General features: G+C 55.0%; 1 protein-coding gene and 1 long non-coding RNA gene across 2 annotated transcripts in view; one reads left to right on the top strand and one right to left on the bottom strand.

Moving 5' to 3' along the window:
* The window catches only part of LOC144735983 (uncharacterized), a 6,141-nt gene extending 1,771 nt beyond the window's left edge, over positions 1 to 4,370 (bottom strand). The window contains exon 1 of the long non-coding RNA XR_013588704.1: positions 4,011 to 4,370. This is a non-coding gene — a long non-coding RNA (uncharacterized LOC144735983). The remainder of the gene's footprint in view (positions 1 to 4,010) is intronic.
* R3HDM4 (R3H domain containing 4) lies at positions 4,097 to 26,380 on the top strand. The gene is made up of 8 exons (XM_078618579.1): positions 4,097 to 4,304; positions 15,745 to 15,917; positions 16,261 to 16,382; positions 16,519 to 16,630; positions 16,781 to 16,866; positions 18,293 to 18,378; positions 20,107 to 20,162; positions 20,820 to 26,380. Exons 1-8 carry the CDS (start codon positions 4,258 to 4,260, stop codon positions 20,921 to 20,923), a joined length of 786 nt encoding a protein of 261 aa, XP_078474705.1. The 5' UTR covers positions 4,097 to 4,257; the 3' UTR covers positions 20,924 to 26,380.

The following is a 26,380-nucleotide window of genomic DNA, read 5'->3' as shown; positions in this document are numbered from 1 at the left end:
TAAGATGTTTTCTTGTTCATGTTTTTGTTTTTTGGTTGTTGCGGTTGCACCCGATTCAAGAGCCGAATGGCTCACAGGGCTACACCTAATAAATGAAAACTTGAAACTTGAGTGAGTGACAGTGAGACACAGAGACAGAGAGTGAGAGACACAGAGACACACAGAGACTCAGAGTGAGTGAGTGACAGAGACAGTGAGAGAGACACACAGAGACACAGACAGAGACACAGAGAGACACAGAGACTCAGAGTGAGTGAGTGACAGAGACAGTGAGAGAGACACACAGAGTGAGTGAGTGAGAGACACAGAGACAGTGAGAGAGACTCAGAGTGAGTGAGTGACAGAGTGAGTGAGACACACACAGAGACACAGACAGAGACACAGAGAGACAGAGACACAGAGTGAGTGACAGAGTGAGACACAGAGACAGAGAGACACAGCCACACTGAGACACACAGAGACACACACAGAGTGAGGAGAGTGACACAGAGACTCAGAGTGAGTGAGTGACAGAGTGAGACACAGAGACAGAGAGACACAGCCACACTGAGACACACAGAGACACACACAGAGTGAGGAGAGTGACACAGAGACTCGGAGTGAGTGAGTGACAGAGTGAGACACAGAGACAGAGAGTGAGAGACACAGACACACTGAGACACACAGAGACACACACAGAGAGACACACAGAGACTCAGAGTGAGTGAGTGACAGAGTGAGTGAGACACACAGAGAGACACAGACAGAGACACAGAGTGAGTGAGTGACAGAGTGAGACAGAGACAGAGAGACACAGCCACACTGAGACACACAGAGACACACACAGAGTGAGGAGAGTGACACAGAGACTCGGAGTGAGTGAGTGACAGAGTGAGACACAGAGACAGAGAGTGAGAGACACAGACACACTGAGACACACAGAGACACACACAGAGAGACACACAGAGACTCAGAGTGAGTGAGTGACAGAGTGAGTGAGACACACAGAGAGACACAGACAGAGACACAGAGTGAGTGAGTGACAGAGTGAGACAGAGACAGAGAGACACAGCCACACTGAGACACACAGAGACACACACAGAGTGAGGAGAGTGACACAGAGACTCGGAGTGAGTGAGTGACAGAGTGAGACACAGAGACAGAGAGTGAGAGACACAGACACACTGAGACACACAGAGACACACACAGAGAGACACACAGAGACTCAGAGTGAGTGAGTGACAGAGTGAGTGAGACACACAGAGAGACACAGACAGAGACACAGAGTGAGTGAGTGACAGAGTGAGACAGAGACAGAGAGACACAGCCACACTGAGACACACAGAGACACACACAGAGTGAGGAGAGTGACACAGAGACTCGGAGTGAGTGAGTGACAGAGTGAGACACAGAGACAGAGAGTGAGAGACACAGACACACTGAGACACACAGAGACACACACAGAGAGACACACAGAGACTCAGAGTGAGTGAGTGACAGAGTGAGTGAGACACACAGAGAGACACAGACAGAGACACAGAGTGAGTGAGTGACAGAGTGAGACAGAGACAGAGAGACACAGCCACACTGAGACACACAGAGACACACACAGAGTGAGGAGAGTGACACAGAGACTCGGAGTGAGTGAGTGACAGAGTGAGACACAGAGACAGAGAGTGAGAGACACAGACACACTGAGACACACAGAGACACACACAGAGAGACACACAGAGACTCAGAGTGAGTGAGTGACAGAGTGAGTGAGACACACAGAGAGACACAGACAGAGACACAGAGTGAGTGAGTGACAGAGTGAGACAGAGACAGAGAGACACAGCCACACTGAGACACACAGAGACACACACAGAGTGAGGAGAGTGACACAGAGACTCAGAGTGAGTGAGTGACAGAGTGAGACACAGAGACAGAGAGACACAGCCACACTGAGACACACAGAGACACACACACAGTGAGGAGAGTGACACAGAGACTCAGAGTGAGTGACAGAGGGAGACACAGAGACAGAGAGACACAGCCACACTGAGACACACAGAGACACACACAGAGTGAGGAGAGTGACACAGAGACTCAGAGTGAGTGAGTGACAGAGTGAGACACAGAGACAGAGAGACACAGCCACACTGAGACACACAGAGACACACACAGAGTGAGGAGAGTGACACAGAGACTCAGAGTGAGTGAGTGACAGAGTGAGACACAGAGACAGAGAGACACAGCCACACTGAGACACACAGAGACACACACAGAGTGAGGAGAGTGACACAGAGACACAGAGTGAGTGAGTGACAGAGTGAGACACAGAGACAGAGAGACACAGCCACACTGAGACACACAGAGACACACACAGAGTGAGGAGAGTGACACAGAGACTCAGAGTGAGTGAGTGACAGAGTGAGACACAGAGACAGAGAGACACAGCCACACTGAGACACACAGAGACACACACAGAGTGAGGAGAGTGACACAGAGACTCAGAGTGAGTGAGTGACAGAGTGAGACACACACAGAGACACAGACAGAGACACAGAGAGACAGAGACACAGAGTGAGTGACAGAGTGAGACACAGAGACAGAGAGACACAGCCACACTGAGACACACAGAGACACACACAGAGTGAGGAGAGTGACACAGAGACTCAGAGTGAGTGAGTGACAGAGTGAGACACAGAGACAGAGAGACACAGCCACACTGAGACACACAGAGACACACACAGAGTGAGGAGAGTGACACAGAGACTCAGAGTGAGTGAGTGACAGAGTGAGACACAGAGACAGAGAGACACAGCCACACTGAGACACACAGAGACACACACAGAGTGAGGAGAGTGACACAGAGACTCAGAGTGAGTGAGTGACAGAGTGAGACACAGAGACAGAGAGACACAGCCACACTGAGACACACAGAGACACACACAGAGTGAGGAGAGTGACACAGAGACTCAGAGTGAGTGAGTGACAGAGTGAGACACAGAGACAGAGAGACACAGCCACACTGAGACACACAGAGACACACACAGAGTGAGGAGAGTGACACAGAGACTCAGAGTGAGTGAGTGACAGAGTGAGACACAGAGACAGAGAGACACAGCCACACTGAGACACACAGAGACACACACAGAGTGAGGAGAGTGACACAGAGACTCAGAGTGAGTGAGTGACAGAGTGAGACACAGAGACAGAGAGACACAGCCACACTGAGACACACAGAGACACACACAGAGTGAGGAGAGTGACACAGAGACTCAGAGTGAGTGAGTGACAGAGTGAGACACACACAGAGACACAGACAGAGACACAGAGAGACAGAGACACAGAGTGAGTGACAGAGTGAGACACAGAGACAGAGAGACACAGCCACACTGAGACACACAGAGACACACACAGAGTGAGGAGAGTGACACAGAGACTCAGAGTGAGTGAGTGACAGAGTGAGACACAGAGACAGAGAGACACAGCCACACTGAGACACACAGAGACACACACAGAGTGAGGAGAGTGACACAGAGACTCAGAGTGAGTGAGTGACAGAGTGAGACACAGAGACAGAGAGACACAGCCACACTGAGACACACAGAGACACACACAGAGTGAGGAGAGTGACACAGAGACTCAGAGTGAGTGAGTGACAGAGTGAGACACAGAGACAGAGAGACACAGCCACACTGAGACACACAGAGACACACACAGAGTGAGGAGAGTGACACAGAGACTCAGAGTGAGTGAGTGACAGAGTGAGACACACACAGAGACACAGACAGAGACACAGAGAGACAGAGACACAGAGTGAGTGACAGAGTGAGACACAGAGACAGAGAGACACAGCCACACTGAGACACACAGAGACACACACAGAGTGAGGAGAGTGACACAGAGACTCAGAGTGAGTGAGTGACAGAGTGAGACACAGAGACAGAGAGACACAGCCACACTGAGACACACAGAGACACACACAGAGTGAGGAGAGTGACACAGAGACTCGGAGTGAGTGAGGGCCGCCCAATTCGCCTCACGATGTCGTCGCTTCCCGCTCCCCAACGTCCGCCCCGGGCCCCTCCCACCTCGAGGTGGGGGGCGGGGCGGAGATTTTCTGGTTCCGGTCGTTCGCTCCACCTCATCCGTCTCCTCCTCCTCCTCGTCGTCGTCCTCCGTCGTTCCCGGCGCGGCGAGTAGGCCTCTGTAGTCGTCCTTGCAGTAGTTGTTGTTGTGGTGGTGGTGGTTGTTGTTGTTGGTGGTGGTGGTGAAGACGTCGGCACCGTGATGGTGGTCGCCGGTGGCGGCAACAGCAACAACAGCGGCGGCAACGAGTGAGTCCAGCCGGGAGAAAGTGATGTTGTGTATGTGGTGTGTGTGTGTGGTGTGTGTGGAGTGTGTGTGTGTGTGGAGTGTTTGTGGTGTGGTGTGTGGTGGTGTGGTGTGTGTGTGGTGTGTGTGGTGGTGTGGTGTGTGTGGTGTGGTGTGTGGGGAGTGTGTGTGTGTGGTGTGTGTGTGTGGTGTGTGTGTGGGGAGTGTGTGTGTGGTGTGTGTGTGTGGTGTGTGTGTGTGGTTGGTGTGTGTGGTGTGTGTGTGTGGTTGGGGTGTGTGGTGTGTGTGTGTGAGTGGTGTGTGGGGAGTGTGTGTGTGGTGTGTATGGGGAGTGGTGTGTGTGTGGTGTGTGTGTGTGGTGTGTGTGTGGTGTTGTGGTGTGTGTGGTGTGTTGTGTGTGTGGTGTGTGTGTGTGGTGTGTTGTGTGTGTGGTGTGTGTGGTGTGCGTGGTGTGTGTGTGGTGTGGTGTGTGGGGAGTGTGTGTGGTGGTGTGTGTGTGTGGAGTGTGTGTGGGGAGTGTGTGTGTGGTGTGGTGTGTGTGTGGTGTGTGTGTGTGGTTGGTGTGTGTGGTTGGTGTGTGTGGTGTGTGTGAGTGGGGTGTGGGGAGTGTGTGTGTGGTGTGTATGGGGAGTGGAGTGTGTGTGGTGTGTGTGTGGTGTGTGTGTGTGTGGTGTGTGTGTGTGGTGTGTGTGTGGTGTGTGTGTGGTGTGTGTGTGTGGTGTGTGTGGTGTGTGTGTGGTGTGTGTGGGGTGTGTGTGTGGGGAGTGGTGTGTGGGGAGTGGTGTGTGTGTGTGGGAAGTGTGTGGTGTGTGTGTGTGGTGTGTGTGTGTGGTGTGTGTGGGGAGTGTGTGTGTGTGGAGTGGTGTGTGTGGGGAGTGGTGTGTGTGTGGGGAGTGGTGTGTGTGTTGGAGAGAGTGGTGTGTATGTGTGTGGGGAGTGGTGTGTGTGTGGGGAGTGGTGTGTGTGTTGGAGAGAGTGGTGTGTATGTGTGTGGGGAGTGGTGTGTGGTGTGTGTGTGGTGTGTGTGGGGAGTGTGTGTGGGGAGTGTGTGGTGTGTGGGGAGTGTGTGGTGTGTAGGGAGTGTGTGGTGTGTGTGGTGTGTGGGGGGTGTGTGTGGTGTGTGTGTGTGGGGTGTGTGTGTAGTGTGTGTGTGGTGTGTATTTGTGGGGAGTGGTGTGTGTGGGGTGTGTGTGTGTGGGCAGTGGTGAGTGTGTGTGTGTGGTGTGTGTATGGGGAGTGGTGTGTGTGTGTGGGTGTGTGTGGTGTGTGTGTGTGGTGTGTGTGGTGTGAGTGGTGTGTGCGGTGTGTGTGTGGTGTGAGTGGTGTGTGTGTGGGGAGTGTGTGGGGAGTGTGTGTGTGGTGTGGTGTGTGGGGAGTGTGTGGTGTGTGTGGAGTGGTGTGGGGGAGTAGTGTGTGTGGTGTGTGTGTGTGGGGAGTGTGTGTATGTGTGGGGAGTGTGTGGGAATGTGTGTGTGGGGTGTGTGGGGAGTGTGTGTGTGATGTGTGTGTGTGGTGTGAGTGGGAGAGAGTGATGTTTGTGGTGGGGTGTGGTGTGTTTGTGTGTGTGTGTGTGGTGTGTGTGGTTGGGTGTGTGTGGGGAGTGTTGTGTGTATGGTGTGAGTGGGAGAGAGTGGTGTTTGTGGTGGGGTGTGGTGTGTTTGTGTGTGTGTGGTGTGTGTGGTGTGTGTGGTGGGGTGTATGTGTGGTGTGTGTGGGGAGTGGTGTGTGTGTGGTGTGTGTGGGGAGTGGTGTGTGTGTGTGGGATAGAGTGGTGTGTGTGGTGTGTGTGTGGTGTGTGTGTGGGGAGTGGTGTGTGTGTGGTTAGTGTGTGTGTGGTGTGTGTGGTGTGTGTGGAGTGTGTGTGGTGTGTGTGTGTGGGGTGTGTGGAGTGTGTGTGGTGTGTGTGTGGAGTGTGTGTGTGTGATATGTGTGTGTGTGTGTGGGGAGTGTGTGTGGGGAGGGTGTGGGGTGTGTGTGGAGTGTGTGTGTGTGGTGTGTGTGTGTGGGGAGTGTGTGTGTGTGGTGTGTGTGTGTGGTTAGTGTGTGTGTGGTGTGTGTGGTGTGTGTGGAGTGTGTGTGGTGTGTGTGGTGTGTGTGGAGTGTGTGTGGTGTGTGTGTGTGGGGTGTGTGGAGTGTGTGTGGTGTGTGTGTGGAGTGTGTGTGTGTGATATGTGTGTGTGTGTGTGGGGAGGGTGTGGGGGTGTGTGTGGAGTGTGTGTGTGTGTGGTGTGTGTGTGGGGAGTGTGTGTGTGTGTGGTGTGTGTGTGTGGGGAGTGTGTGTGTGTGTGAGGAGTGTGTGTGGTGTGTGTGTGTAGGTGTGTGTGTGGTGTGTACGTGTGTGTGGGGAGTGGTGTGTGTGTGGGGAGTGGTGTGTGTGTGGGGAGTGGTGTGTGTGGGGAGTGGTGTGTGTGATGTGTGGGGAGTGTGTGTGGTGTGTGTGTGTGGTGTGTATGTGTGGTGTGTGTGTGTGTGGAGTGTGTGTGGTGTGTGTGTGTGTGGTTTGTGTGTGGTGTGTGTGTGGGGAGTGTGTGGTGTGTGTGTGGAGTGTGTGGTGTGGTGTGTGTGGTGTGTGTGGTGTGTGTGTGTAGGTGTGTGTGTGTGGGGAGTGTGTGTGTGGTGTGTGTGGGGAGTGTGTGTGTGGTGTATGGGGAGTGTGTGTGTGTGGTGTGTGTGTGGGGAGTGGTGTGTGTGTGTGTGGTGTGTGTGTGGGGAGTGTGTGTGGTGTGTGTGTGGGGAGTGGTGTGTGTGTGGGGAGTGGTGTGTGTGTGGGGAGTGGTGTGTGTGGGGAGTGGTGTGTGTGATGTGTGGGGAGTGTGTGTGGTGTGTGTGGTGTGTGTGTGTGGTGTGTATGTGTGGTGTGTGTGTGTGTGTGGAGTGTGTGGTGTGTGTTGTGTGTGTGCTGTGTGGGGAGTGGTGTGTATGTGTGGTGTGTGTGGTGTGTGTGTGTGGTGTGTGTGTGGTGTGTGGGGAGTGGTGTGTATGTGTGGTGTGTGTGGTGTGTGTGCGTGGTGTGTGTGTGGTGTGTGGGGAGTGGTGTGTATGTGTGTGTGTGTGGTGTGTGTGTGTGGTGTGTATGTGTGGTGTGTGTGTGGAGTGTGTGGGGAGTGGTGTGTGTGTGGTGTGTGTGTGTGGGGAGTGTTGTGTGAGTGTTTGTGTGTGTGAGTGTTTGTGTGGGCGTGGGGAGCGTTAGTGCAGTGCACTGCGTCACAAACACCACAGTGACGATTATCTGAACCGGTCTTGGGTCTCCCCTAGGTCGACTCAGCCTCAAACGAGTACCTGGGTGCGGTGTGTAGTAAACATCGCCGCTGGGGAGACAAAGGCGGCCGGGCGTGGTGTTGGCCACCCACCCCCTCGTGTGCCATGCCGGCTAACAGCACTTGCCCCATCAGCCTGCCAAGGCTACACGGGGGACCTTTGCCCCTGTCTTGGCAGTGTATTTTGGGTGTGAGTGTGAGATCGAGTTCCACGTTGCGTGAGTCTCCACGGCAAAGGGATACAAAGGCGACTCGGTCGAGTTAAACTACCGACTCCACACCACCACCATCACCCTTGTCATCTAAAAGGCGCCCTCTCTCACAGAGCACTTTCCCCAACACTTTAGCGCCCGCCATAAAGGGGGGGGGGGGGGTGATTGGTCTGTGTGTGTGTTTGTGTACTCAGAGGGGTGCTTTGATTGTGTGTGTGTGGAGTGGAGGAGGTTCAAACTCACGGCTAACATCTGAACCGGGTTCCGGGCCCCCCCCAGGTCAACTCAGCCTTTAATGAGTAAGTACCTGGTGTGGGTAAGTAATGGACTTCAGGGAGATGTTTGTGAGTCCAGTCCATAAATAAAAACTCAATCTAGGGACTCCTTTACTTACGAACGAGTTAGGATCCAGGGGGGGGGGGGGTCTGTTCGTAAGTCCAACTTTACTCCTGTCGATTCCAAACGTGTTGAACGGTGTATCCACTAAACGCGGGGGATGGCTTTCAAAGTTGTAAAATATCCTGCAGATGCCACTGGTTCTTCACGTTCTGCAGATGCCACTGGTTCCTCATGTTCTATAGATGCCACTGGTTCTTCACGTTCTGTAGATGTAGATGCCACTGGTTCTTCACGTTCTGCAGATGTAGATGCCACTGGTTCTTCACGTTCTGTAGATGTAGCTGCCACTGGTTCTTCACGTTCTGCAGATGTAGATGCCACTGGTTCTTCGCGTTCTACAGATGTAGATGCCACTGGTTCTTCGCGTTCTACAGATGTAGATGCCACTGGTTCTTCACGTTCTGCAGATGTAGATGCCACTGGTTCTTCTCTTTCTGCAGATGTAGATGCCACTGGTTCTTCGCGTTCTACAGATGTAGATGCCACTGGTTCTTCACGTTCTGCAGATGTAGATGCCACTGGTTCTTCACGTTTTGTAGATGTAGATGCCACTGGTTCTTCACGTTTTGTAGATGTAGATGCCACTGGTTCTTCACGTTCTGCAGATGTAGATGCCACTGGTTCTTCACGTTCTGTAGATGTAGATGCCACTGGTTCTTCACGTTTTGTAGATGTAGATGCCACTGGTTCTTCACGTTCTACAGATGTAGATGCCACTGGTTCTTCACGTTCTGTAGATGTAGATGCCACTGGTTCTTCGCGTTCTGTAGATGTAGATGCCACTGGTTCATCATGTTCTGTAGATGTAGATGCCACTGGATCTTCACGTTCTTTAGATGTAGATGTCACTGGTTCTTCACATTCTGCAGATGTAGATGCCACTGGTTCTTCACGTTCTGCAGATGTAGATGCCACTGGTTCATCATGTTCTGTAGATGTAGATGCCACTGGATCTTCACGTTCTTTAGATGTAGATGCCACTGGTTCTTCACATTCTGCAGATGTAGATGCCACTGGTTCTTCACGTTCTGCAGATGTAGATGCCACTGGTTCTTCACGTTCTGCAGATGTAGATGTCACTGGTTATTCATGTTCTGTAGATGTAGATGGCACTGGTTCTTCACGTTCTATAGATGTAGATGCCACTGGTTCTTCACGTTCTATAGATGTAGATGCCACTGGTTCTTCACGTTCTGCAGATGTAGATGCCACCACCGCCATCTATTGCGTGGCGGTTGAACTTACGACTCTCGGTCCGAACAGGCAACTTGGACGTACGGACCAGGTTTGTTCGTATCTATGAAAGTTCGTAAGTCGAGTGTTCGTAAGTAGAGGAGTCCCTGTGTTCGTAAGTAGAGGAGTCCCTGTACAGCACTGTAACCTCCCCCCCGGGTTTGCTTCAGTCTGATGTCACTCCCCCAAACGCAAGTCGTGTGTGTTGTGTTGTCATACGCGTCAGTAGTTGGGTGTGGGTGTGTGCCTGACCAAGCCTCGGTCGACTCACTGGGGAGACAAAGGCGGCCGGGCCTTGATAGCTGCTACTTGCTCACAGCATTTGCTGCACGGATATATTTTTTCCAGCAACAGTGGTTGTCCCACAGATAGACTCGTCCCCGTCATAGGAACGTGGAATTTCCACCGCCACTGTCTCTGTAGGGCTGTGAACGGGAAATGATCACGGATCCCTCTGGGCATTTCATGCAAACAGGAAGTCACTTTGACTTGACTTTGACTCTGGCTGGTTTGTAGTAGACTTCAGTACCATACCAGGTGCGCCTATCTCCATATATATACAAGGAAAAGTTGTGATTATGTGTGTCTGTTCAAAATGTTTAGCGTACTTCCCGACATGCAACAAACTGGAAATTTGCCATGTGGGTACTTTCCAGACGGTACATCATGCAAACATTATAAAAATACACTTTTGGGGTTTTTTTTGGCGGGGGGGGGGGAGTTCAATAATGCTTTTTTTTTTGCCCAGCAAGTGAGCTGTGACATCAAATCTGTCACGTGACCCGCCCATGTGGAAGCGTAACGCATTGTAGTGTCGTGGCTACGAACCCGGCGACCCGAGTTCGATTCCCGCTCACGGCCACCACCGGTGACGATTATTTGAACCGGTCCTGGGCCTCCCCTAGGTCGACTCAGCCTCAAACAATTAACTGGTGTGGTGTGTGAACATCGCCACTGGGGAGACAAAGCCGGGTAGTAAAGCTAGTCTATAATAAGCTTATGTTATCGTATCGTCTATTTACATAAACATATAAACAGGATGATCGCGATATACACAGTCTCCCAGCAGCCTGTCATCATAGCCATCCACCCCGCTGCTTCTGCTGTACACGAGCTGATTTTTTGCTGGCCATCGAACAAAGACGGGTCACTGCATCGCGCGGCGCTTTGAGATGCGCTTCTGTGGCCGTCTGGAACGCTCTTCCTTCCGATACTAGGAAGCCACTTAAGCAATGCACTATTAAATCATTCCGATTGAAAACTAATTTCTTAAAAACCGCTTTCAGTGTTAAGTTTGTTGTCCTTCCCCCGCACTTCCGATTAGCACGGTTGGCTACGTGCGGTGCGAAAGAAGTTCAACATACATTCGTACATTTCATCACTCCATCTCCACGACCGTGTGCCTCCCTGGGCACGTTCCCGCCCTCGGCTGCTGCCGTTTCATCATGAGGAGGCTTGACCCAGCCGACCACTGACCCTTCAAGCCCGTGACCTGCCCCACATACTTCTCTTATCGCCTTCTTGGACTCGCGTCGAGATCAGAGGTCGGCAACGTACGGCCACGTGAAGGACCACCACCGTCTGGCATTCACCGCACAAACCATCGCGGCTCTTGAAATATTTAGGGTTTATTTTTTTGTACCGATTTAAAAATGAAATGGCTCTTCTTGTTACTTTGGTTTTCCGAACCGCTGGTGTCTTGCGGTTCCACCGAGAGCAGCACGAATGAGGGACACGTGGATTATGGAATGTACGCGTGCGGGTCAGCGACACGATTGAGACGGTGTTGAGAGGTCAGCGAGATAGGTCAAGATTTGTGAGGGAGTGGCAGCCGAGGGGCGGAACGGGTACCACGGGGAGGGGCGTCCGGGGGAGATGGAGCGATGAATCCAGCTCGTGCGCAGGTCCGGTTCCTCCTCGCACCTCCGAGGCGTCTCTGTCTTCCAGAGTGAGCCACTCCTGTGGGATGGCGCATCACGCAAGTCGAAAGCATGAATATTATCATTGTTAAACTCATAAGTGACTGAAACAATTCTGCCTTGGGCCTTTATGTTTACCAAAAATCCTGGCACATTTGTGTTATTCCTGGGCCCCTCACCTAGGTCGACTCAGCCTCAAATGAGTACCTGGTGCGGTGTGTAGTAAACATCGCCACTGGGGAGATAAAGGTAGCCGGGTGTGGTGCTGGCCATCCACCCACCTTACCCGTGTGCCATGCCGGCCTTCATAGGTGCTACAGGAGAACAGCACTTGCCCCAGCAGCTTGTGTAGGCTACTCGGGGGACCTTTGTCTATTGATTGCCTTTCATCATCCTCAGCCGTGGTCACTGCTGGATGAAGGCCTCCCCAAGCCACTGCCACCACCTGTCACGATCCTGTGATGTGGCGAAACACTCAATCTCTACAGACGCACTCAGAGTGATATACAGTGTAATTGTACGGAGTTTACACAGCCGCGTAGAATCCTTACGAATCATTACTTTATTTTACTTTTTTTTTTTCAGGAGCACTCAAGGGTGACGCATTCGACGATAACTGCCGATAATTGGTACTCGGAGCTTGACATTCCTAGCTAATGCATGAGGTCGCCAAGTGATGGGAGTTGCATCGAGAGCCGTGGATTGGAGAACGCGCGCTCATTAGAGACATCGCCCACACTGCTCAGGACACTGAGTGGGGCTTGGGCAGCAGGACGCGTCACGTCTCTATGCATGATGAACTTATTTCGCACCGAGCGTAGCCAAACGTGCTAATTGGAGGTGCGGTGGATCGACAACAAACTAAACATTGAAAGCAGTTTTCAAGAAATGAGTTTGCAATCTCGATTCACAAGTGCATAGCTCTAATTAGGCTTCTTGATATCGGAAGAGCGTTCTGGACTGCAGCAGAAGTGCATCTGAAAATGCGCGATACGATGGTCAGCCAAAAGCCGCTGCGAGGGATGATCGGAGTTTGCGTGATGGCGTGAGTTCCTTGACGAGATCAGCAAGGCATTGTGGGTCATTTGTGGCACGCGCTTTGTGGGTAACGAGTGCGACCTTCTAATGCCATGACCAGAAGGGGCGGTTGTGGCCGATGGTCGAGATTAATAACGGAGCGGCATCGGAGGAACGGAACGCGTTCTGAGTGGACGTCCGCCGTGGAGATGGACCGATGATCAAATCGGCTCCTCGTGCAGATCGTTACATCGCGGGATCGCGAGCGGTGATGACGGCGGTTTGGGGAGGCCTTCATCCAGCAGTGGATCGGTGGATGATGATGATGATGACGACTGCAACGAGTTTAAACTTTACAAGATAATGAGTGGGTGTTTGGCGGTGCCATGGGACAGCCTTGTGCACGAAAGATTAAAAAAAGACTGTCAATGATTCACCACCTCCGCCCTACGCTATTAGTGACGACGATGGCACTGTCTCTCCATCCTGCCTCAAGTACAACGCGCTCATTGCCACGAGTCCTGGTCAAGCCACCCTCATCCCCAAACCACCACCGCATCATCTCGCGATCCTGCGACGTGACGGTCCAGCCCCCAGCGCCTGGCTTCAGAGGCACGTTGCGTGATTGTCATTGTTGCTACCCGGGCGGGCGGAGGGGGGGGCAGTGGTGCAACGCTTAGCGCGCCGCCTTATGAACCTGTCGACCCGAGTGTCGATTCGCAGCCACGGCTAAACGTCAGCGGCGAGCGGTAACTGATCTCGCCTTTGTGAGCGTGCTCGAAGACCCGCGGGGTCCACGTTTCGGTGATAATGTCCACGTTGGTGTCGTGAGGATAGCGGAGACGGTGGTGGCCATGCAGCTGGCTGCGAGGGTTGGTGGAACACACAGTCGGGCTGAGGAGGAGCCGTAGCCTGGCTCGCCAGGTGAAGGCGTCGCCCCCTTGCGCTAGGCTTGAGTTTTCTCCGGGTGCTCCGGTTTCCTCCTCCGACGCGTGCTATAATCACACTTTGTAACACAGTTTTTGTTCCTGGGTACTAAGTGTTATTTTTTTATTGCTTATGCATAAAAAGTAAAGAAAACGGCTATTATTGTTCCCCACAAACTTTGCATTTGTGACCAGGACTTTACGTGAAGGAATGACACAAATGCACACCGCGTTTTCTCAGTGAAAATCGGTAAATTTCAAAATATCACTGTCCTGGTCACAAAAGCAAAGTTTGTGGGGAGTAATAGCCACTTTCTGTACTTTTGAGGCATAAGCAATTAGGGAATAACACTCACTACCCAGGAACAATTTTGTTTTATTACACAGTGTAATAAACACAACTCGTCATCATTAATCTTACAACAACATGGCAGAGTACAACACAAAAATCCCCCGTGTAGCCTTAACAGACTGTAGGGGCAAGTGCTGTTAGCGAGCACCTATGAAGGCCGGAACGGTACACGAGGGGGTGGATGGCCAGCACCACGCCCGGCCGCCTTTGTCTCCCCAGTGCCGATGTTTACACGCCGCACCAGGTACTTATTTGAGGCTGAGTCGACCTAGGGGAGGCCCAGGACCGGTTCAGATAATCGTCCGGGGTCGCCGGGTTCGTAGCGCAGCGCACCATCCGCTACGCCACCGCACACACGGGGAACCTCGCCCCCTCTCTCCCAGTTGAGCAACTCCCCGCGATGCATTTATGTCTGTGGACTTTGGAAAAGGCGAATTGTGTAATTTGCGTATTGCGTGCACATTGTGCGTGCCGTGGCGGAAAGATCGGACCGTCTATTTTGAAACGGGAGATCAGCAGACGATAAATACGCCTCCACGCCACGTTTGTCTCTCGTCTTATAAAACTTACAAATGTGTATAAATGTTTACACTTCACATCGGGCCGCGCACGGCATTCTGGGAGTGCAATTCTTTCGGCAGCATTCGCCAAACACGGGCCCAGACTCCCGGACCGGTTTCGACATTCAGTGTCTTGCCAGCAAAGCTTCATTCGGTGCTGGCGGACACATCGTTCGTCCGTTCCGTGGGCCGACACAATGACACTCCACGTCAATTCTGCGCCGTGCGGTCCTGCATCGAAGCAGGGACCACATCTGGCGGGGGGAGGGGGGTCCTCGCCTAGAAACATCTGGCACTTCACCAGGATGTGTGTTGTTATTAGGACAGACAAATGGACTCCCAGAAGGCCGTGCAGCTGATGAGAAGTGTTCAGAGGCGTATTTGTTTTTTATTTGGAGGGACGAATATGGGAAAGGAGGCTGATTGGGTTAGGCAATTTGTTCCTTGCATTGACAACACTCGCACACAAGACAAAGATCCCCCATGTAGCCTTGCTGTGGTTTCCCACCTGATGATGATTGCTTGTGTTGCGATGGAAACGTCGTGATTTATTTTATTTTTCTACCCACGTGACTTTACCGAAAGAACCAAAGAGTATGGATTCCTGCGGTCACGAAAGCGTCAAATCTAGACTTTACCGAAAGAACCAAGAAGATTTAACAGACTGTTGGGGCAAGTGCTGTTCGCAGCACCTATGAAGGCCGGCACGGCACACTAGGGGCTGGGTGGCCAGCACCACGCCCGGCCGCCTTTGTCTCCCCAGTGTCGACGTTTACACATTGTATCAGGTCCTCATTTAATGGTCACTGGTGTTGGCTGTGAGTGGGATTGAACTCGGGTGTGTCTGCATGTATGTACGTTGAACTATCTTCGCCCCGTACGTATCCCACCGTGCTCATCGCTACGGGATCGTAACGCCGCACGCTAACCACTACACTACCGCTCTCCATTCTCACACAAATTCACGCACTCTCACGTGCGCACTCAGACACACTCTCACACGAACTCGCACTCAGACACTCTCAAACGAACTCGCACTCAGACACTCTCACACGAACTCGCACTCAGACACACTCTCACACGAACTCGCACTCAGACACACTCTCACACGAGCTCGCACTCAGACACTCTCACACGAACTCGCACTCAGACACTCTCACACGAACTCGCACTCAGACACTCTCACACGAACTCGCACTCAGACACTCTCACACGAACTCGCACTCTCACACGAACTCGCACTCAGACACTCTCACACGAACTCGCACTCAGACACTCTCACACGAACTCGCACTCAGACACTCTCACACGAACTCGCACTCAGACACACTCTCACACAAACTCGCACTCAGACACTCTCACACGAACTCGCACTCAGACACTCTCACAGGGGAGAACATTCCTCTCACACTCTCACGCAGAAAGGTGCCCGAGTCAGGAATCGAACCCAGGCGAGCGTCACCACCGCGACACCACAACTACCACCGTCCCCCCCCCCCGCTAGCCCCCGCTAGCCCCCGCTAGCCCCCGCTAACCCCCGCGTGCGCCGTGCCTCCCGGCGGAGCAGGCCGGGCGCCGGAGAGAAAGGCCCCGGGGAGGCCGGGGAGCCGGGCGCCTCGCCGGCCAAGCGCACGGCGGCGGCGACGCGGCGCAAGCAGTTCTACGTCAACCGCGCCGTGCGCAACTCCGACCTCGTGCGGCAGGGCAAGGGGCGCCAGCGCCTGCGCCGGCAGGAGAACGGTGAGCGCCGCCCGCGCCGATCCCCGCCGCCCGCGTCCGCGCGAGACTGCCCGCCGATGCCTCCTTTTTTTCTTTTTTTTACGGGAGGCACCGGCGTCGTTGTTTCCACGACACCGGCGGCTGCGCGCCTGTGGAACGAGCGGTGCGGGCGGCGAGCGGGCGACGCCGTGGGGGCGCGGCGACGCTGCGTCGGCCGCGCACGCGTAGACGCGGCTTCCGTGGCGGCAAATAAAAAACCTCTCGAGCCGCGCCGGGAGATGTGAACGGAACCGGCGCGTCCGTAGCGAGAGGCGCCTCTTGAACGGTGGCGTTGGCGGTGGCGTGTCGCCCCGCGCGCGTGCAGCTCACTACCTCATGAACCTCGTGGACAAGATGGACCCCTGCGGCGCGGAGGACGCGGACGAGAGCGACGCGAGGCCCAACTCCATCTTCTCCGAGGTGCTCACCAAGGAGGACTACATCCAGGTACGGGGACTCTCCCCACCTCCCTCGCCTCCCCACCTCCCTCGCCTCCCTCCCCAGAGCCGGGGAGAGAGAGGGACACCCCCCCCCCCCCCACCGCCCGCGAGATGCGGTGACGAAGGTTACGCTGCGCTTGCAGATCTGGAACGACTTCATGAACCGTCCCGGGGAGGAGCAGGAGCGGCTCCTGCGAGGACTCGACGGGGAGGAGGCGGTGGGGAGCAAACTCGACCCGCACGGCGCCACCCACGGTACGGCGGCACGCTCATCGTTATTTACGTAAAATAGCTGAATAGGTGAAGTGGGTTATAGGGACCGGGGGAAAGGGACAGACGGTGGGAGGGAACGGAATAAGAAGTTGAACGCGGCCGCTCGCGGTCGTGGCGTCTCCTCCCCGGCAGAGCCGCTGCCGTACAGCCCCAAGGAGTGCTACGACCGGATCGACAAGCACATCCGCCTGACGCTGCGCAAGAAGCGAGTTCCCCTGGTGAGCCCCGCACACCCCTAACCCCTAACCCCCCCCCCGCACCCCCCCCCGAATATCCCCCCCCCCCGTGCCAGCCCGCGACCTCCTCTTGCCCCTCCGTGACCTCCGTCGGAGTCTAAACTTGCAGGGCCGTTTGTGGGCGTCGCCGCTCGCCGGGACCCGTGCCGGCCCACGCTGCGGCGCCGTCGCGTGCCAGGGCCACTGCTCGGTGGCCCTGGCGAGCGGGGCCGCTCCGGGCTGTACCAGCTCAAGTCCGTTGTTTTGTTTCGATTACGTTGGAGAAAAATATTTTTGTTCTAAAAATAGTTTTTATATAAAATTCCCCGGTGAGAGATGGGACGGGCGCGAGATGATTCGTCGCGTGACGAGTCCGTTATAACGGAATTGATACACACACACGTGTACATAAACACAGGGCATGGAGTCTTCTTGAGATTTGGGACGGGTAATGAGCAGGGATGTGGGCAACGTGGTTTTGGTGAAGGTGGGGGGTGAGCGGTGGCCGCTGCCAGGAGAGCGGAGCAAGCGGAGCCCGGCAAGCCGCAGCCATTTGCCTTAATCTCCCGAGCGCCGCGGGATGATTGCGGCGATCACGGTTTCAATCTCTCCTTCTGCTCGCCCACGAGATGGACAGCGGCGGCGGTTAAGCGCTCCGCTTATCTCGTTGAGCGCCCGCCGCCCGTCGGGGGAGGTTCGCGGTTCGAACAACGGCGGCTGCCCTGGTTAATGCCGCTGCGCTGTGGCCGTCGTCACGGTCCAGATTGGCCCAGTTTGAAGAATGAACCTCGCGAATTTACGTCATCAGGAAACACGACGCAGCGTCGCCCCGTACCACGAAAAACCCGGCAGGACCCGCCTCTCCGCAAAGAGTCTTGAGACTCGGTGAGGCTTCCCTGGGTAAATTGGCCAAATTTGATAACTGAGCCCCGTAGCTCACTTCACTCGTGGCCTCGCCCGGACGCGACACTGCGCCGGCATTGCTCGTCGGGGCCCTCCAGGACCCAACTGCCACAATTTCTCGTTCGAGGATTTTGGGCCGATCCTCCCGGCCGGCCTCGCTACTGCCGCCAGCACGCCGGGTCACGGGCCATGGGTCACGGGCCAAGGGTCACGGGCCAAGGGTCACGGCGGCCGTCCCCCATCGTCGTCGCTGCTCGACGAAGGCCCCCACCACCCCGCCCCCCCCAAGCCCCGTGCCGCTCACGGGGGTTGTTTCACCGTACTTCACCACGCCGGTCACAGGCCCGGATCGGTTCACATCTCATCCTGGGCCTCCCCTGGGTCGTCTCGACCTCAAGTGAACAGCCGGTGCGTCGGCGTCAGCGTCACCGCACCGTGCCGGCCTTAATAGGTGCTCGCCAACAGCCCTCGCCCATACAGCCTGCTAAGGCTATACGGGGGATCTTGTCTTTGTGTGTGCGCGCAGGGTACGCTGGAGTTCCTGGAGGAGAATGTGACCACTTTCTTCTGCTCCTGCCCAGAGGCTGTGTACCTGGCCATGCTTGAGAACAGGTGCAGCCTCAACCCCCACAATCCCCCCGCCCCCCCAAACCCTCTCCCCTCTTTCTCTCTCCGCACCCTTCACCGCTCTCGCTGTAATTGAGGTCCTTTGTAATTTGCAAGGAGATTTTGGGAGAAAATTGGCCCGGAGGTGTTACGCGTGAAGTGTGAACACCTCCTCCCCATCTCGGCAGAGGGGCCACGGCGGTGTCGGATGGGTTTCAGCGGCACTGCGGTACTCGCAAAACCGCGCGGTCGCCGGTTCGACTCCACGTCCCGGCGTGGCGGTTGGAAATTCGGGGGGGCCGGTTTCTCTCTCCGCCCCCTGCCCCCCACTGTTACCACGCAAACGGCAGCAGGAACGGGTTCACCGCAGTAAAGTTGATCGGCACGTCGCGTGTGGTGGTGGTGGTGGTGGGGTCAAACGTGGGTGCCCCTGCCTCTTCCAGCACGTCTCCGTAGCGAGGAAGAGTAGGCCAAAAAACTACCGCCCTCCGGGCGATGCGAGCTCGACACACGGAGTCGTCGTCTGCTCCTTTCAGCGATCGGCGGCACGTGACCCTATGACCATGTGACCTTGTGAGCGTGTGCCCCTGATATTGTGACCCTATTACCCTGTCACCTTGTCACCGTATGACCTATGACCCTGTGAATGTGTGACGGGTCGCTCATAGTCAGGGAATCCTCGGTTCCGATCCCAGTTCTGGCCACGCGTAGTTCGCCGTGTTTTCAGCGGTGTCTTATAATACCAATAATTTATTCCCGACAAAAAAAATTATTTACTTATTGATCCAGGAGTTGTAGGACTCTAGGACCTTGGGGTTTTTATTCGTGAGATGTTTTCGGCCAATGAATGGTGAGTCGTGTTTCTTCGACACGTGAAAACCCACGCCTTTGTTCGAGGAGGCGACGCTCGATCCCCCGTGTACAGACAGAAACGGGTCTCGATTAGTCGACGGGCAGCAGTGTACGCATCGCCTTCTCCTGGCGAGCCAGGCTAGCACGCCTGTTTGATGCCCACGGGAAGGAAGTTTCACAACGTCTGCGCGTGGTCCACCAACCCTCGCTGCTGCTGCTGCTGCTGCTGCTGCTGCTGCCGCCTCCACAGCGCTGGACCACTACAGGCGGCCAGGTGTAGCAGAGAGCAGCGTAGCCACCACCACCACCGCCACCACCACCACCACCACTGCCACCACCACCACCACTGCCACCACCACCACTGCCACCACCACCACCACTGCCACCACCACCACTGCCACCACCACCACCACCACTGCCACCACCACCACCACTGCCACCACCACCACCACCACTGCCACCACCACCACCACCGCCACCACCACCACTGCCACCACCACCACCACTGCCACCACCACCACCACTGCCACCACCACCACCACTGCCACCACCACCACCACTGCCACCACCACCACCACCACTGCCACCACCACCACCACTGCCACCACCACCACTGCCACCACCACCACTGCCACCACCACCACCACTGCCACCACCACCACTGCCACCACCACCACTGCCACCACCACCACCACCACCACCACTGCCACCACCACCACCACCACCACTGCCACCACCACCACTGCCACCACCACCACCACTGCCACCACCACCACCACTGCCACCACCACCACTGCCACCACCACCACTGCCACCGCCACCACCACCACTGCTGCAGCGCGGCGTGGTATCTGACTCCTGGTTGTGCCCTGTGTGTTGCAGCTTTGAGCGAATGCTACTTCACGGCCTGTGCCAGTACCTGGACCTCGCCTCCTCCAGTAAGCCACTGGGGGGGACGAGGGTGAGAGGGCGGGGGGCGGGGGGCGGGGGGGGGCGGGGGTTGGGGGGGGGCGGGGGGGGCCGCGAGTTTGAGAACCGCTAGGCGAGGATTTGACATGGACGATTTATTTTTCTCAGCTTCTGTGTTTTAGCGATTGCAGCAAAACAACAGATCGTGTGGTGATGCACTAATTGGAATCATTATTATTGTGTTAATTAATTATTAATTGTTCGATTTCTATTATAAATATGTAAAGTTTTGGTGGTGAAACAATAATTTTTACGAAATGTTTTTATGTATATATATGTATGTTGAACTTATTTCGCGTCGTACGTCGCCAACTGCGCTAATCGAACTGAGCCAGAGTGACACGCGAGGCGTAAAAACACACGAGCAACGGCGCTTGCTGTGACGTCGCAGCTTCAGATCGATCCGAAACAAATTTTTCCCTCCAAATCTCTATGGACCAATTTTCAGTGTGGGAGCGTGTGCGAGTTCATGAGTGTGTGAGTGGGTGTGTGAGTTAGCGAGTGTGCGAGTTTGTGAGTGTGTGAGTAGGTGTGTGAGTGTGCGAGTTCGTGAGCGAGCGAGTGAGAACGTAAACGCGCGGGCGACGATCGCGCGACGGTTTTGAAGCGCCGGCCTTCCCTCGCAGGCTGCAATCGCGATGGGCGCCGCCAGACGCGCGTGGTGAACAAGCACCGGGTGTTCGAGCCTCCCGGCCTGGCGCTCTCCGCCTTCCTCGGCCTGCACGCCTAGAGTGGGCGCCAGCCCCGTCGCTCACGCGCACGCCCGCAGGCCCAACCGCACGCACGCGCCACCATCCGCCATCACCCGCCACCGCCCGCCACCGCCGTGGACTTCCATTTTACCCCAAACGTTACCCGTCGAAGGTTTTTGCGCGCGTGACTTTCGACGCGGCGTTCGCGCGACCAGGCCTGAGGCCCTCCGCTCGGTGGCGGCCGCCGCGAACGCCGGTCCCCAGTTTGATTTCCCGGTCTCGTCGGCGGCCCCGAAGGAACCGATTCGCGAGCCGCTCCTGCTCAAGGTGCGCACCCCGATCGTCGCGCGCCGATCGCGAGCACGGGCGTCGGTGGCTTTAATCGGCGACCGTCGCATGCTGCCCAGTGTTCCTCTTTTAAAGAAACGCAATTCGGTTGGAACCGGAGCGGCTTTAATTTAAATATCGAGTCCCGTGCCTTCCGGACGCGCCACGACGCACGCGCGTCGCGTCTCTCTTTGCTCGCTTGAACAAAACCGTGCCAGCCGTTGCCCAGCGTCGGCGATGTCGCTACGGCAACGCGGGCATTGTGGGAAAACGCAGCGAAGAGAGACGCGACGTGATCGATGCGGGCCGCCCTCCCGTACCGCCCCATCCGCTTCGGGTTGAGGAATTCCAGTCCCGAGCGCGGTGGCGTTTTGATGTTCCCATGATGATCTCCCATCATGGTCCCCCATCTCCTCAAAGGTGCTCTACGTGAACGCACGTAGAGAAAGCAACACAACGGGTCTGGGGTGATTTAGCCTCGGCGCGCGCTCAGCCCCAGCGGACCCTGCAGAAGGTTCCGCGGAGCTGCGGAAGAGGGCGGTCACGAGGTCGTGCGTGTGTGTGGCTTGGTTTGCTGGTGCGTGTGCGTCTGTCTGTGTGTACGTCTGTGTGTGTGTGTACGTCTGTGTGTGTACATCTGCGTACGTCTGTGTGTGTGTGTACGTCTGTGTGTGCGTACGTCTGTGTGTGTGTGTACGTCTGTGCGTGCGTGCGTCTGCGTCTTTGTACGTGTGTGTGCGTGCATCTATGTGTTTGTACGTGTTTGTGCGTGTGTGCGTGTCTGTGTGCGTGTCTGCGTGCGTGTGTGCGTTCGCCTGTGCGTGTACGTCCGTGTGTCTCTGTACGTGTGCGTGCGTGCGCGTGTTTGGTTCGCTGGCGTGAGCGCGACGCCCACGTCGCGTGTGGTGCCACGCCGGTGCTCTGCGCGTATTTATCGCCTCGTTTTACCTTCACGAATGTAATCATCGCGTTGCGTGTATTTATGATTGTTGCGTGGATTTTATTGATTTTTAGTTTGTGTCAACTATCGGTAGGGTGGGGAAGCGGCAGGGGCGGTGGATGAAGGCTTGTGGGGAGGCCTTCATCCAGCAGTGGATTGACCAAGGCCGAGGATGATGATGACGACGACGACGATGATGACATGTTCAGCAGTTGGCCAAACACCCCAATATAGGACATCAGAGCTCAGGCAATTGTTTGGCACCCATCCTGGCTGCCTTCGCCAGGCGCGTCTGTAGTTTCCTGTGCCTGTGAATAATTCTCTCCAAGGCGGTAAAACGAAACCTGTGTGCGTGCGTGCGCACGTCACAAATTCTACATGAAATGTCAATTTTGGGGGACAAGGGTGGGTGGCAGCGTGGTTTCACCCTCGGGCGCAAAGCGAATGTCAAGAAGAAATTTAAGAACGAAACAGGAGGAGGACTTCTCCACATCTCTGGCTGTCCATCCGGCGATGGCGGTTGTTGTAATTACTGACGACACGTCACGGTGCTCGAATTGTAAATGTCATCGTGGGTTAACTCTGCGACGCACAGCCGGTGTGTGCTGAACTAGTAACGAATTGGCCACGTTTTGTTTACGTGCCCATCCCCTTACTAATCGGCTGTGTCGGGGCGGTGGCGAGGTTTCACGACACACGTTTATATTTACGCGATCGAACCCAAACAAAACCTCTAAATGTAACCATTGCCGATGAGCTCGTTTTTCGCGTAACCGTCAGGGACGTGACCACGTGCACAGCAGCCCACGCACCACGTGTCAGCTACTCAACTACTCGCCCAGGGGCGCGGACAGAGCCCTCACAGGCGACGATTAAGCGGCTCGATGTCGGGAGCGATTGAAACCCGGTTCCGTTTGGTTCCGGGGCCGGATTCACAGCGCGCGTTAGAACCACGCGCGTTAGAACCGATGTCTTCGTTTTAATATTCACGATTCTGGCAGCGACGAGCGAACCGCTACGTCCCCCACTGTTTTTTTTTCTCAAATCGATTTTTGGATTTACTCACGATTCCGAAACGTGGCAAATCATGGAGAATGTCTGCGACCGGTGACTCTGACCCTTTGCACTGCTCAGTGTCGCGCCGATCGTTCGTATGTGATGGGATTGAACGCCGGGATTGCTGCACTCTGTAAAAGTGAAATAATCTGGGGGGCTATGTTCGCAAATTGCCATCGTGCTTCTGAGCAAGCGGCAAAGCGTGAGGAGAGACCTTGACGCTAGAATAATGTACGCGGCGCGATGAGATGGTAGCGCTGCGCGTTAAAGACTCTCGCAGCGTTATTGTGCGTTTTTTGAGGGGAGCGTTGACGTGACGTTTTGTTAAGCCGGCGACGATTAGGCGGCCGGGTAACAGCTTCTTAGCTCCGCACGCCCTTGCAGGGTCTCTTGTTTTCTCAGTGTGACCTATCCAGGACAATTTACACCCACAGACCGGAGGGCAAAGCGCTTGTCCCCAGCGAGGCTGAAGCCTTAACCACACACCGATAGCCCCGCATGTGTAACGAGAATCACTCGCAGCGCCGCCGAGATAAGGGGAAGAAGGACTGCGTGGGGTGCACCCACGCCTAAACGATCGGCCGCGTTGACGTCTCCGCAATCATCCGCTCGCAGTAGAGACGGACGCGACCTACGAGCGTCGATCCGCTCGGAGGTTTTGGCCCAAACGTCGTCGTCAACATCATCATCGACCGCTGCGTAGGGGGCGAAGTGCTCGTTGCGTGAACCAGAGAGCCCCTCGTTGTGGGAGGCCTCCTGGACGGTGCCGTGAGGGTGCCGTGGTGAGACTGGCGCTGTCAGCCCGCATGGGTAGAAGCGGGTCGCGGTGCGAGCGAGGAAGCTGACGCTCCGTCCTCGCGACGTGGCGGGTGCGGGTCGTCTCCCAAACATCGCAGGTGCTGAAACATCTCACCGCAGACCCCTCAGTCGGGATCACAATCACACAGCAGCAGCAGCAGCGATCATCACCCCTCCCGGCCGCCCCCTACTTCGACAACCTTGGCAGGACCCTCGTGAAAAAGAGTTGAGACTCGGGGAGGCACTCCTGGGTAAGCAAGGGTAATAATGATACTAAATGACGTTGGTATGTGTTGTAGGAATCTGTTAGATTGCTGTGGTGTGCATTGTTTATCACCACGTTGCTAATCGTGTGACACAGCCTGCTTGTAAGTGATGGTGTCAATTAGCTCTGCTTGCCATTATTTCATGGGGGGGGCTTTGGTAGATTTGTTTCACCCCCAACGCTCATTCGGCCTGGGTGTGTATACGTGTGTTAGCAATGAGTTTCCGATTTAACAACATCTGTTCGTGTTCGTTATTTTCAAGTTTGGTGCTCACTAAAGTGACGTCATCTGATGCCACGCGACGCCATTTTCGGTTGAAGCACGGCGGGCATGACGTCATTCTCAGTGACGTCACTTCCCCTTTGGGTAGAAATCCGAAACGTCAGAAATTTCGTATCGAGTCCCGATTTCCGGAATCATCCGAAATGTTCCCGAAAATCGGGAGCGCATCGCCAGCCTGATGCCTCGGGTGTCGGAGCGACCCAGTAGCCGCAAATCCTTGCCGGAGGATTTGCGGTGCTGTTTTCATTTTAATAGAATATCGGTGAAAATCGAGCGGAGGCGATCGGCGCCTGTGGGCTTCTGTTAGCGGAGCGTCGGAGGAGTGGTGGCGCTGTAGCTCGGGTCTTTCAGGACGTTATTCCCACCCCTCCATCACGCTTGTTATCTCACCGCAACTGCCACCACTACTCACTCGGTGAGAGTGCGCAGTTTAACTCGTTCCGTCGAAGTGCGTGTGCAGGTTCGTCTTATCCGAGTATGTATGTAGGATGAACTTCTAGTGGTGGTGTGTGTGTGTGGCTTCATAGGTGCTCGCTAACAGCACTCGTCCCAACAACGTGCGCATTGAGGGATCTGAAACGTTTCAGATCGTGGGCCTCCAGTGAGACCGACGCGGACTTGCGTCTCATGCTGGCCAGATTTTAATTGGAAAGTTTTTTAATTGCGTCGGTAGCACCCGAGTTTTGTATCGTCGATTCGGTGCGGGCCTGAGAGATGCTTCGGAGATCGTGATGCCGTTGCCCACGAAGGGAGCCAACCCAACCCCTCTCCACCGTGCGCCAGAGGCGGTCAGATGCCTCGCGGAGTTAGCAACGCTCAACGGACGAAACACCTCTCTTCGCGCTTTCGTCAATATCACCTCCGCACGTGTGTGGCCTTGAAAGAGTGCGTAGAGTTTGTTCTCGACGTTTTGGGCAACGGCCCTTGGCAGCACGCAGAGAGGTTTAGGTGGAGCAACCGTGTGCGTTGTTGTTGGGTTTGTTGTTGTGGCGTGTGCACCACTGCCCATGTAAGGCCAGCAGCAACATCACCACCACCGCCACCACCGCCGCTGGATGGCTTTGCAGTGACTTTACACCTCGAGAGAGAATTGGACTCCAGAAACTGACAAGAGCCTTCGAAGCTCTCGCAAACCCGGGCCTTAAATAAAATACTAAAGTTGCAATATTTATCAAGGATACGGCAATAAAACATTTACAACGAAAATTTAACTTATGTATCACGTGTCGTGGCCACGCGACAGCAGGAAAGGGCCAAAAATTTGCATCGAAATCCCATGGGACTGGGAGGCGTCGTTGTGGACTGGGTGGGAGACTCGATTTCGCCAAACGTTAAGACAACGTTGGGAGGAATTTGGTTTTTTTCGGGGTGGAGGGGGGTTGGAAGATGGGGTCTAGGTTTGTGGTGGCCCGTGATTGTGTTCATCCGTGCGCCGTGTACGGCTTTAAGGTGTCACCCCCCCCCCCCCCCGACGCTGAGTACGCGTGCACTCTGTGCTTCATGGTACAACCGGTGTACCGATAGTCGATGGAACGCCGCGTGACTCTGCCTCGACACCGTAGGTTTAAAAAAAAAATCTATTTTTTTTGTTTGGGGGATGTATTTTTCTTTTAAGTATGGTAGCGGTGCAATTGTGACGTTGCTATGCACAACGCAGCATTGCTTTTTAAAACGCGTGCGTGTGTGTATCTGCGTGTGTGCATCTATTACCAGGTACACAATTATATTTTCGGGGGTGGTGGGGGGGAGGGGGGAAGTCTTTGATAAGTAACCAGATGGGGACATCATCGGTCGCATCTTAACAATAAAAATAAATCCTAAATGCA

The sequence above is a fragment of the Lampetra planeri genome, chromosome 3 (assembly GCF_965212315.1).
Source record: "Lampetra planeri chromosome 3, kcLamPlan1.2.h2, whole genome shotgun sequence".
In the NCBI taxonomy this organism is placed as follows: Eukaryota; Metazoa; Chordata; class Hyperoartia; order Petromyzontiformes; family Petromyzontidae; genus Lampetra; species Lampetra planeri.
The sequence above is the reverse complement of the archived record's forward strand: the minus strand, read 5'-3'. Positions and strand labels throughout refer to the sequence as shown.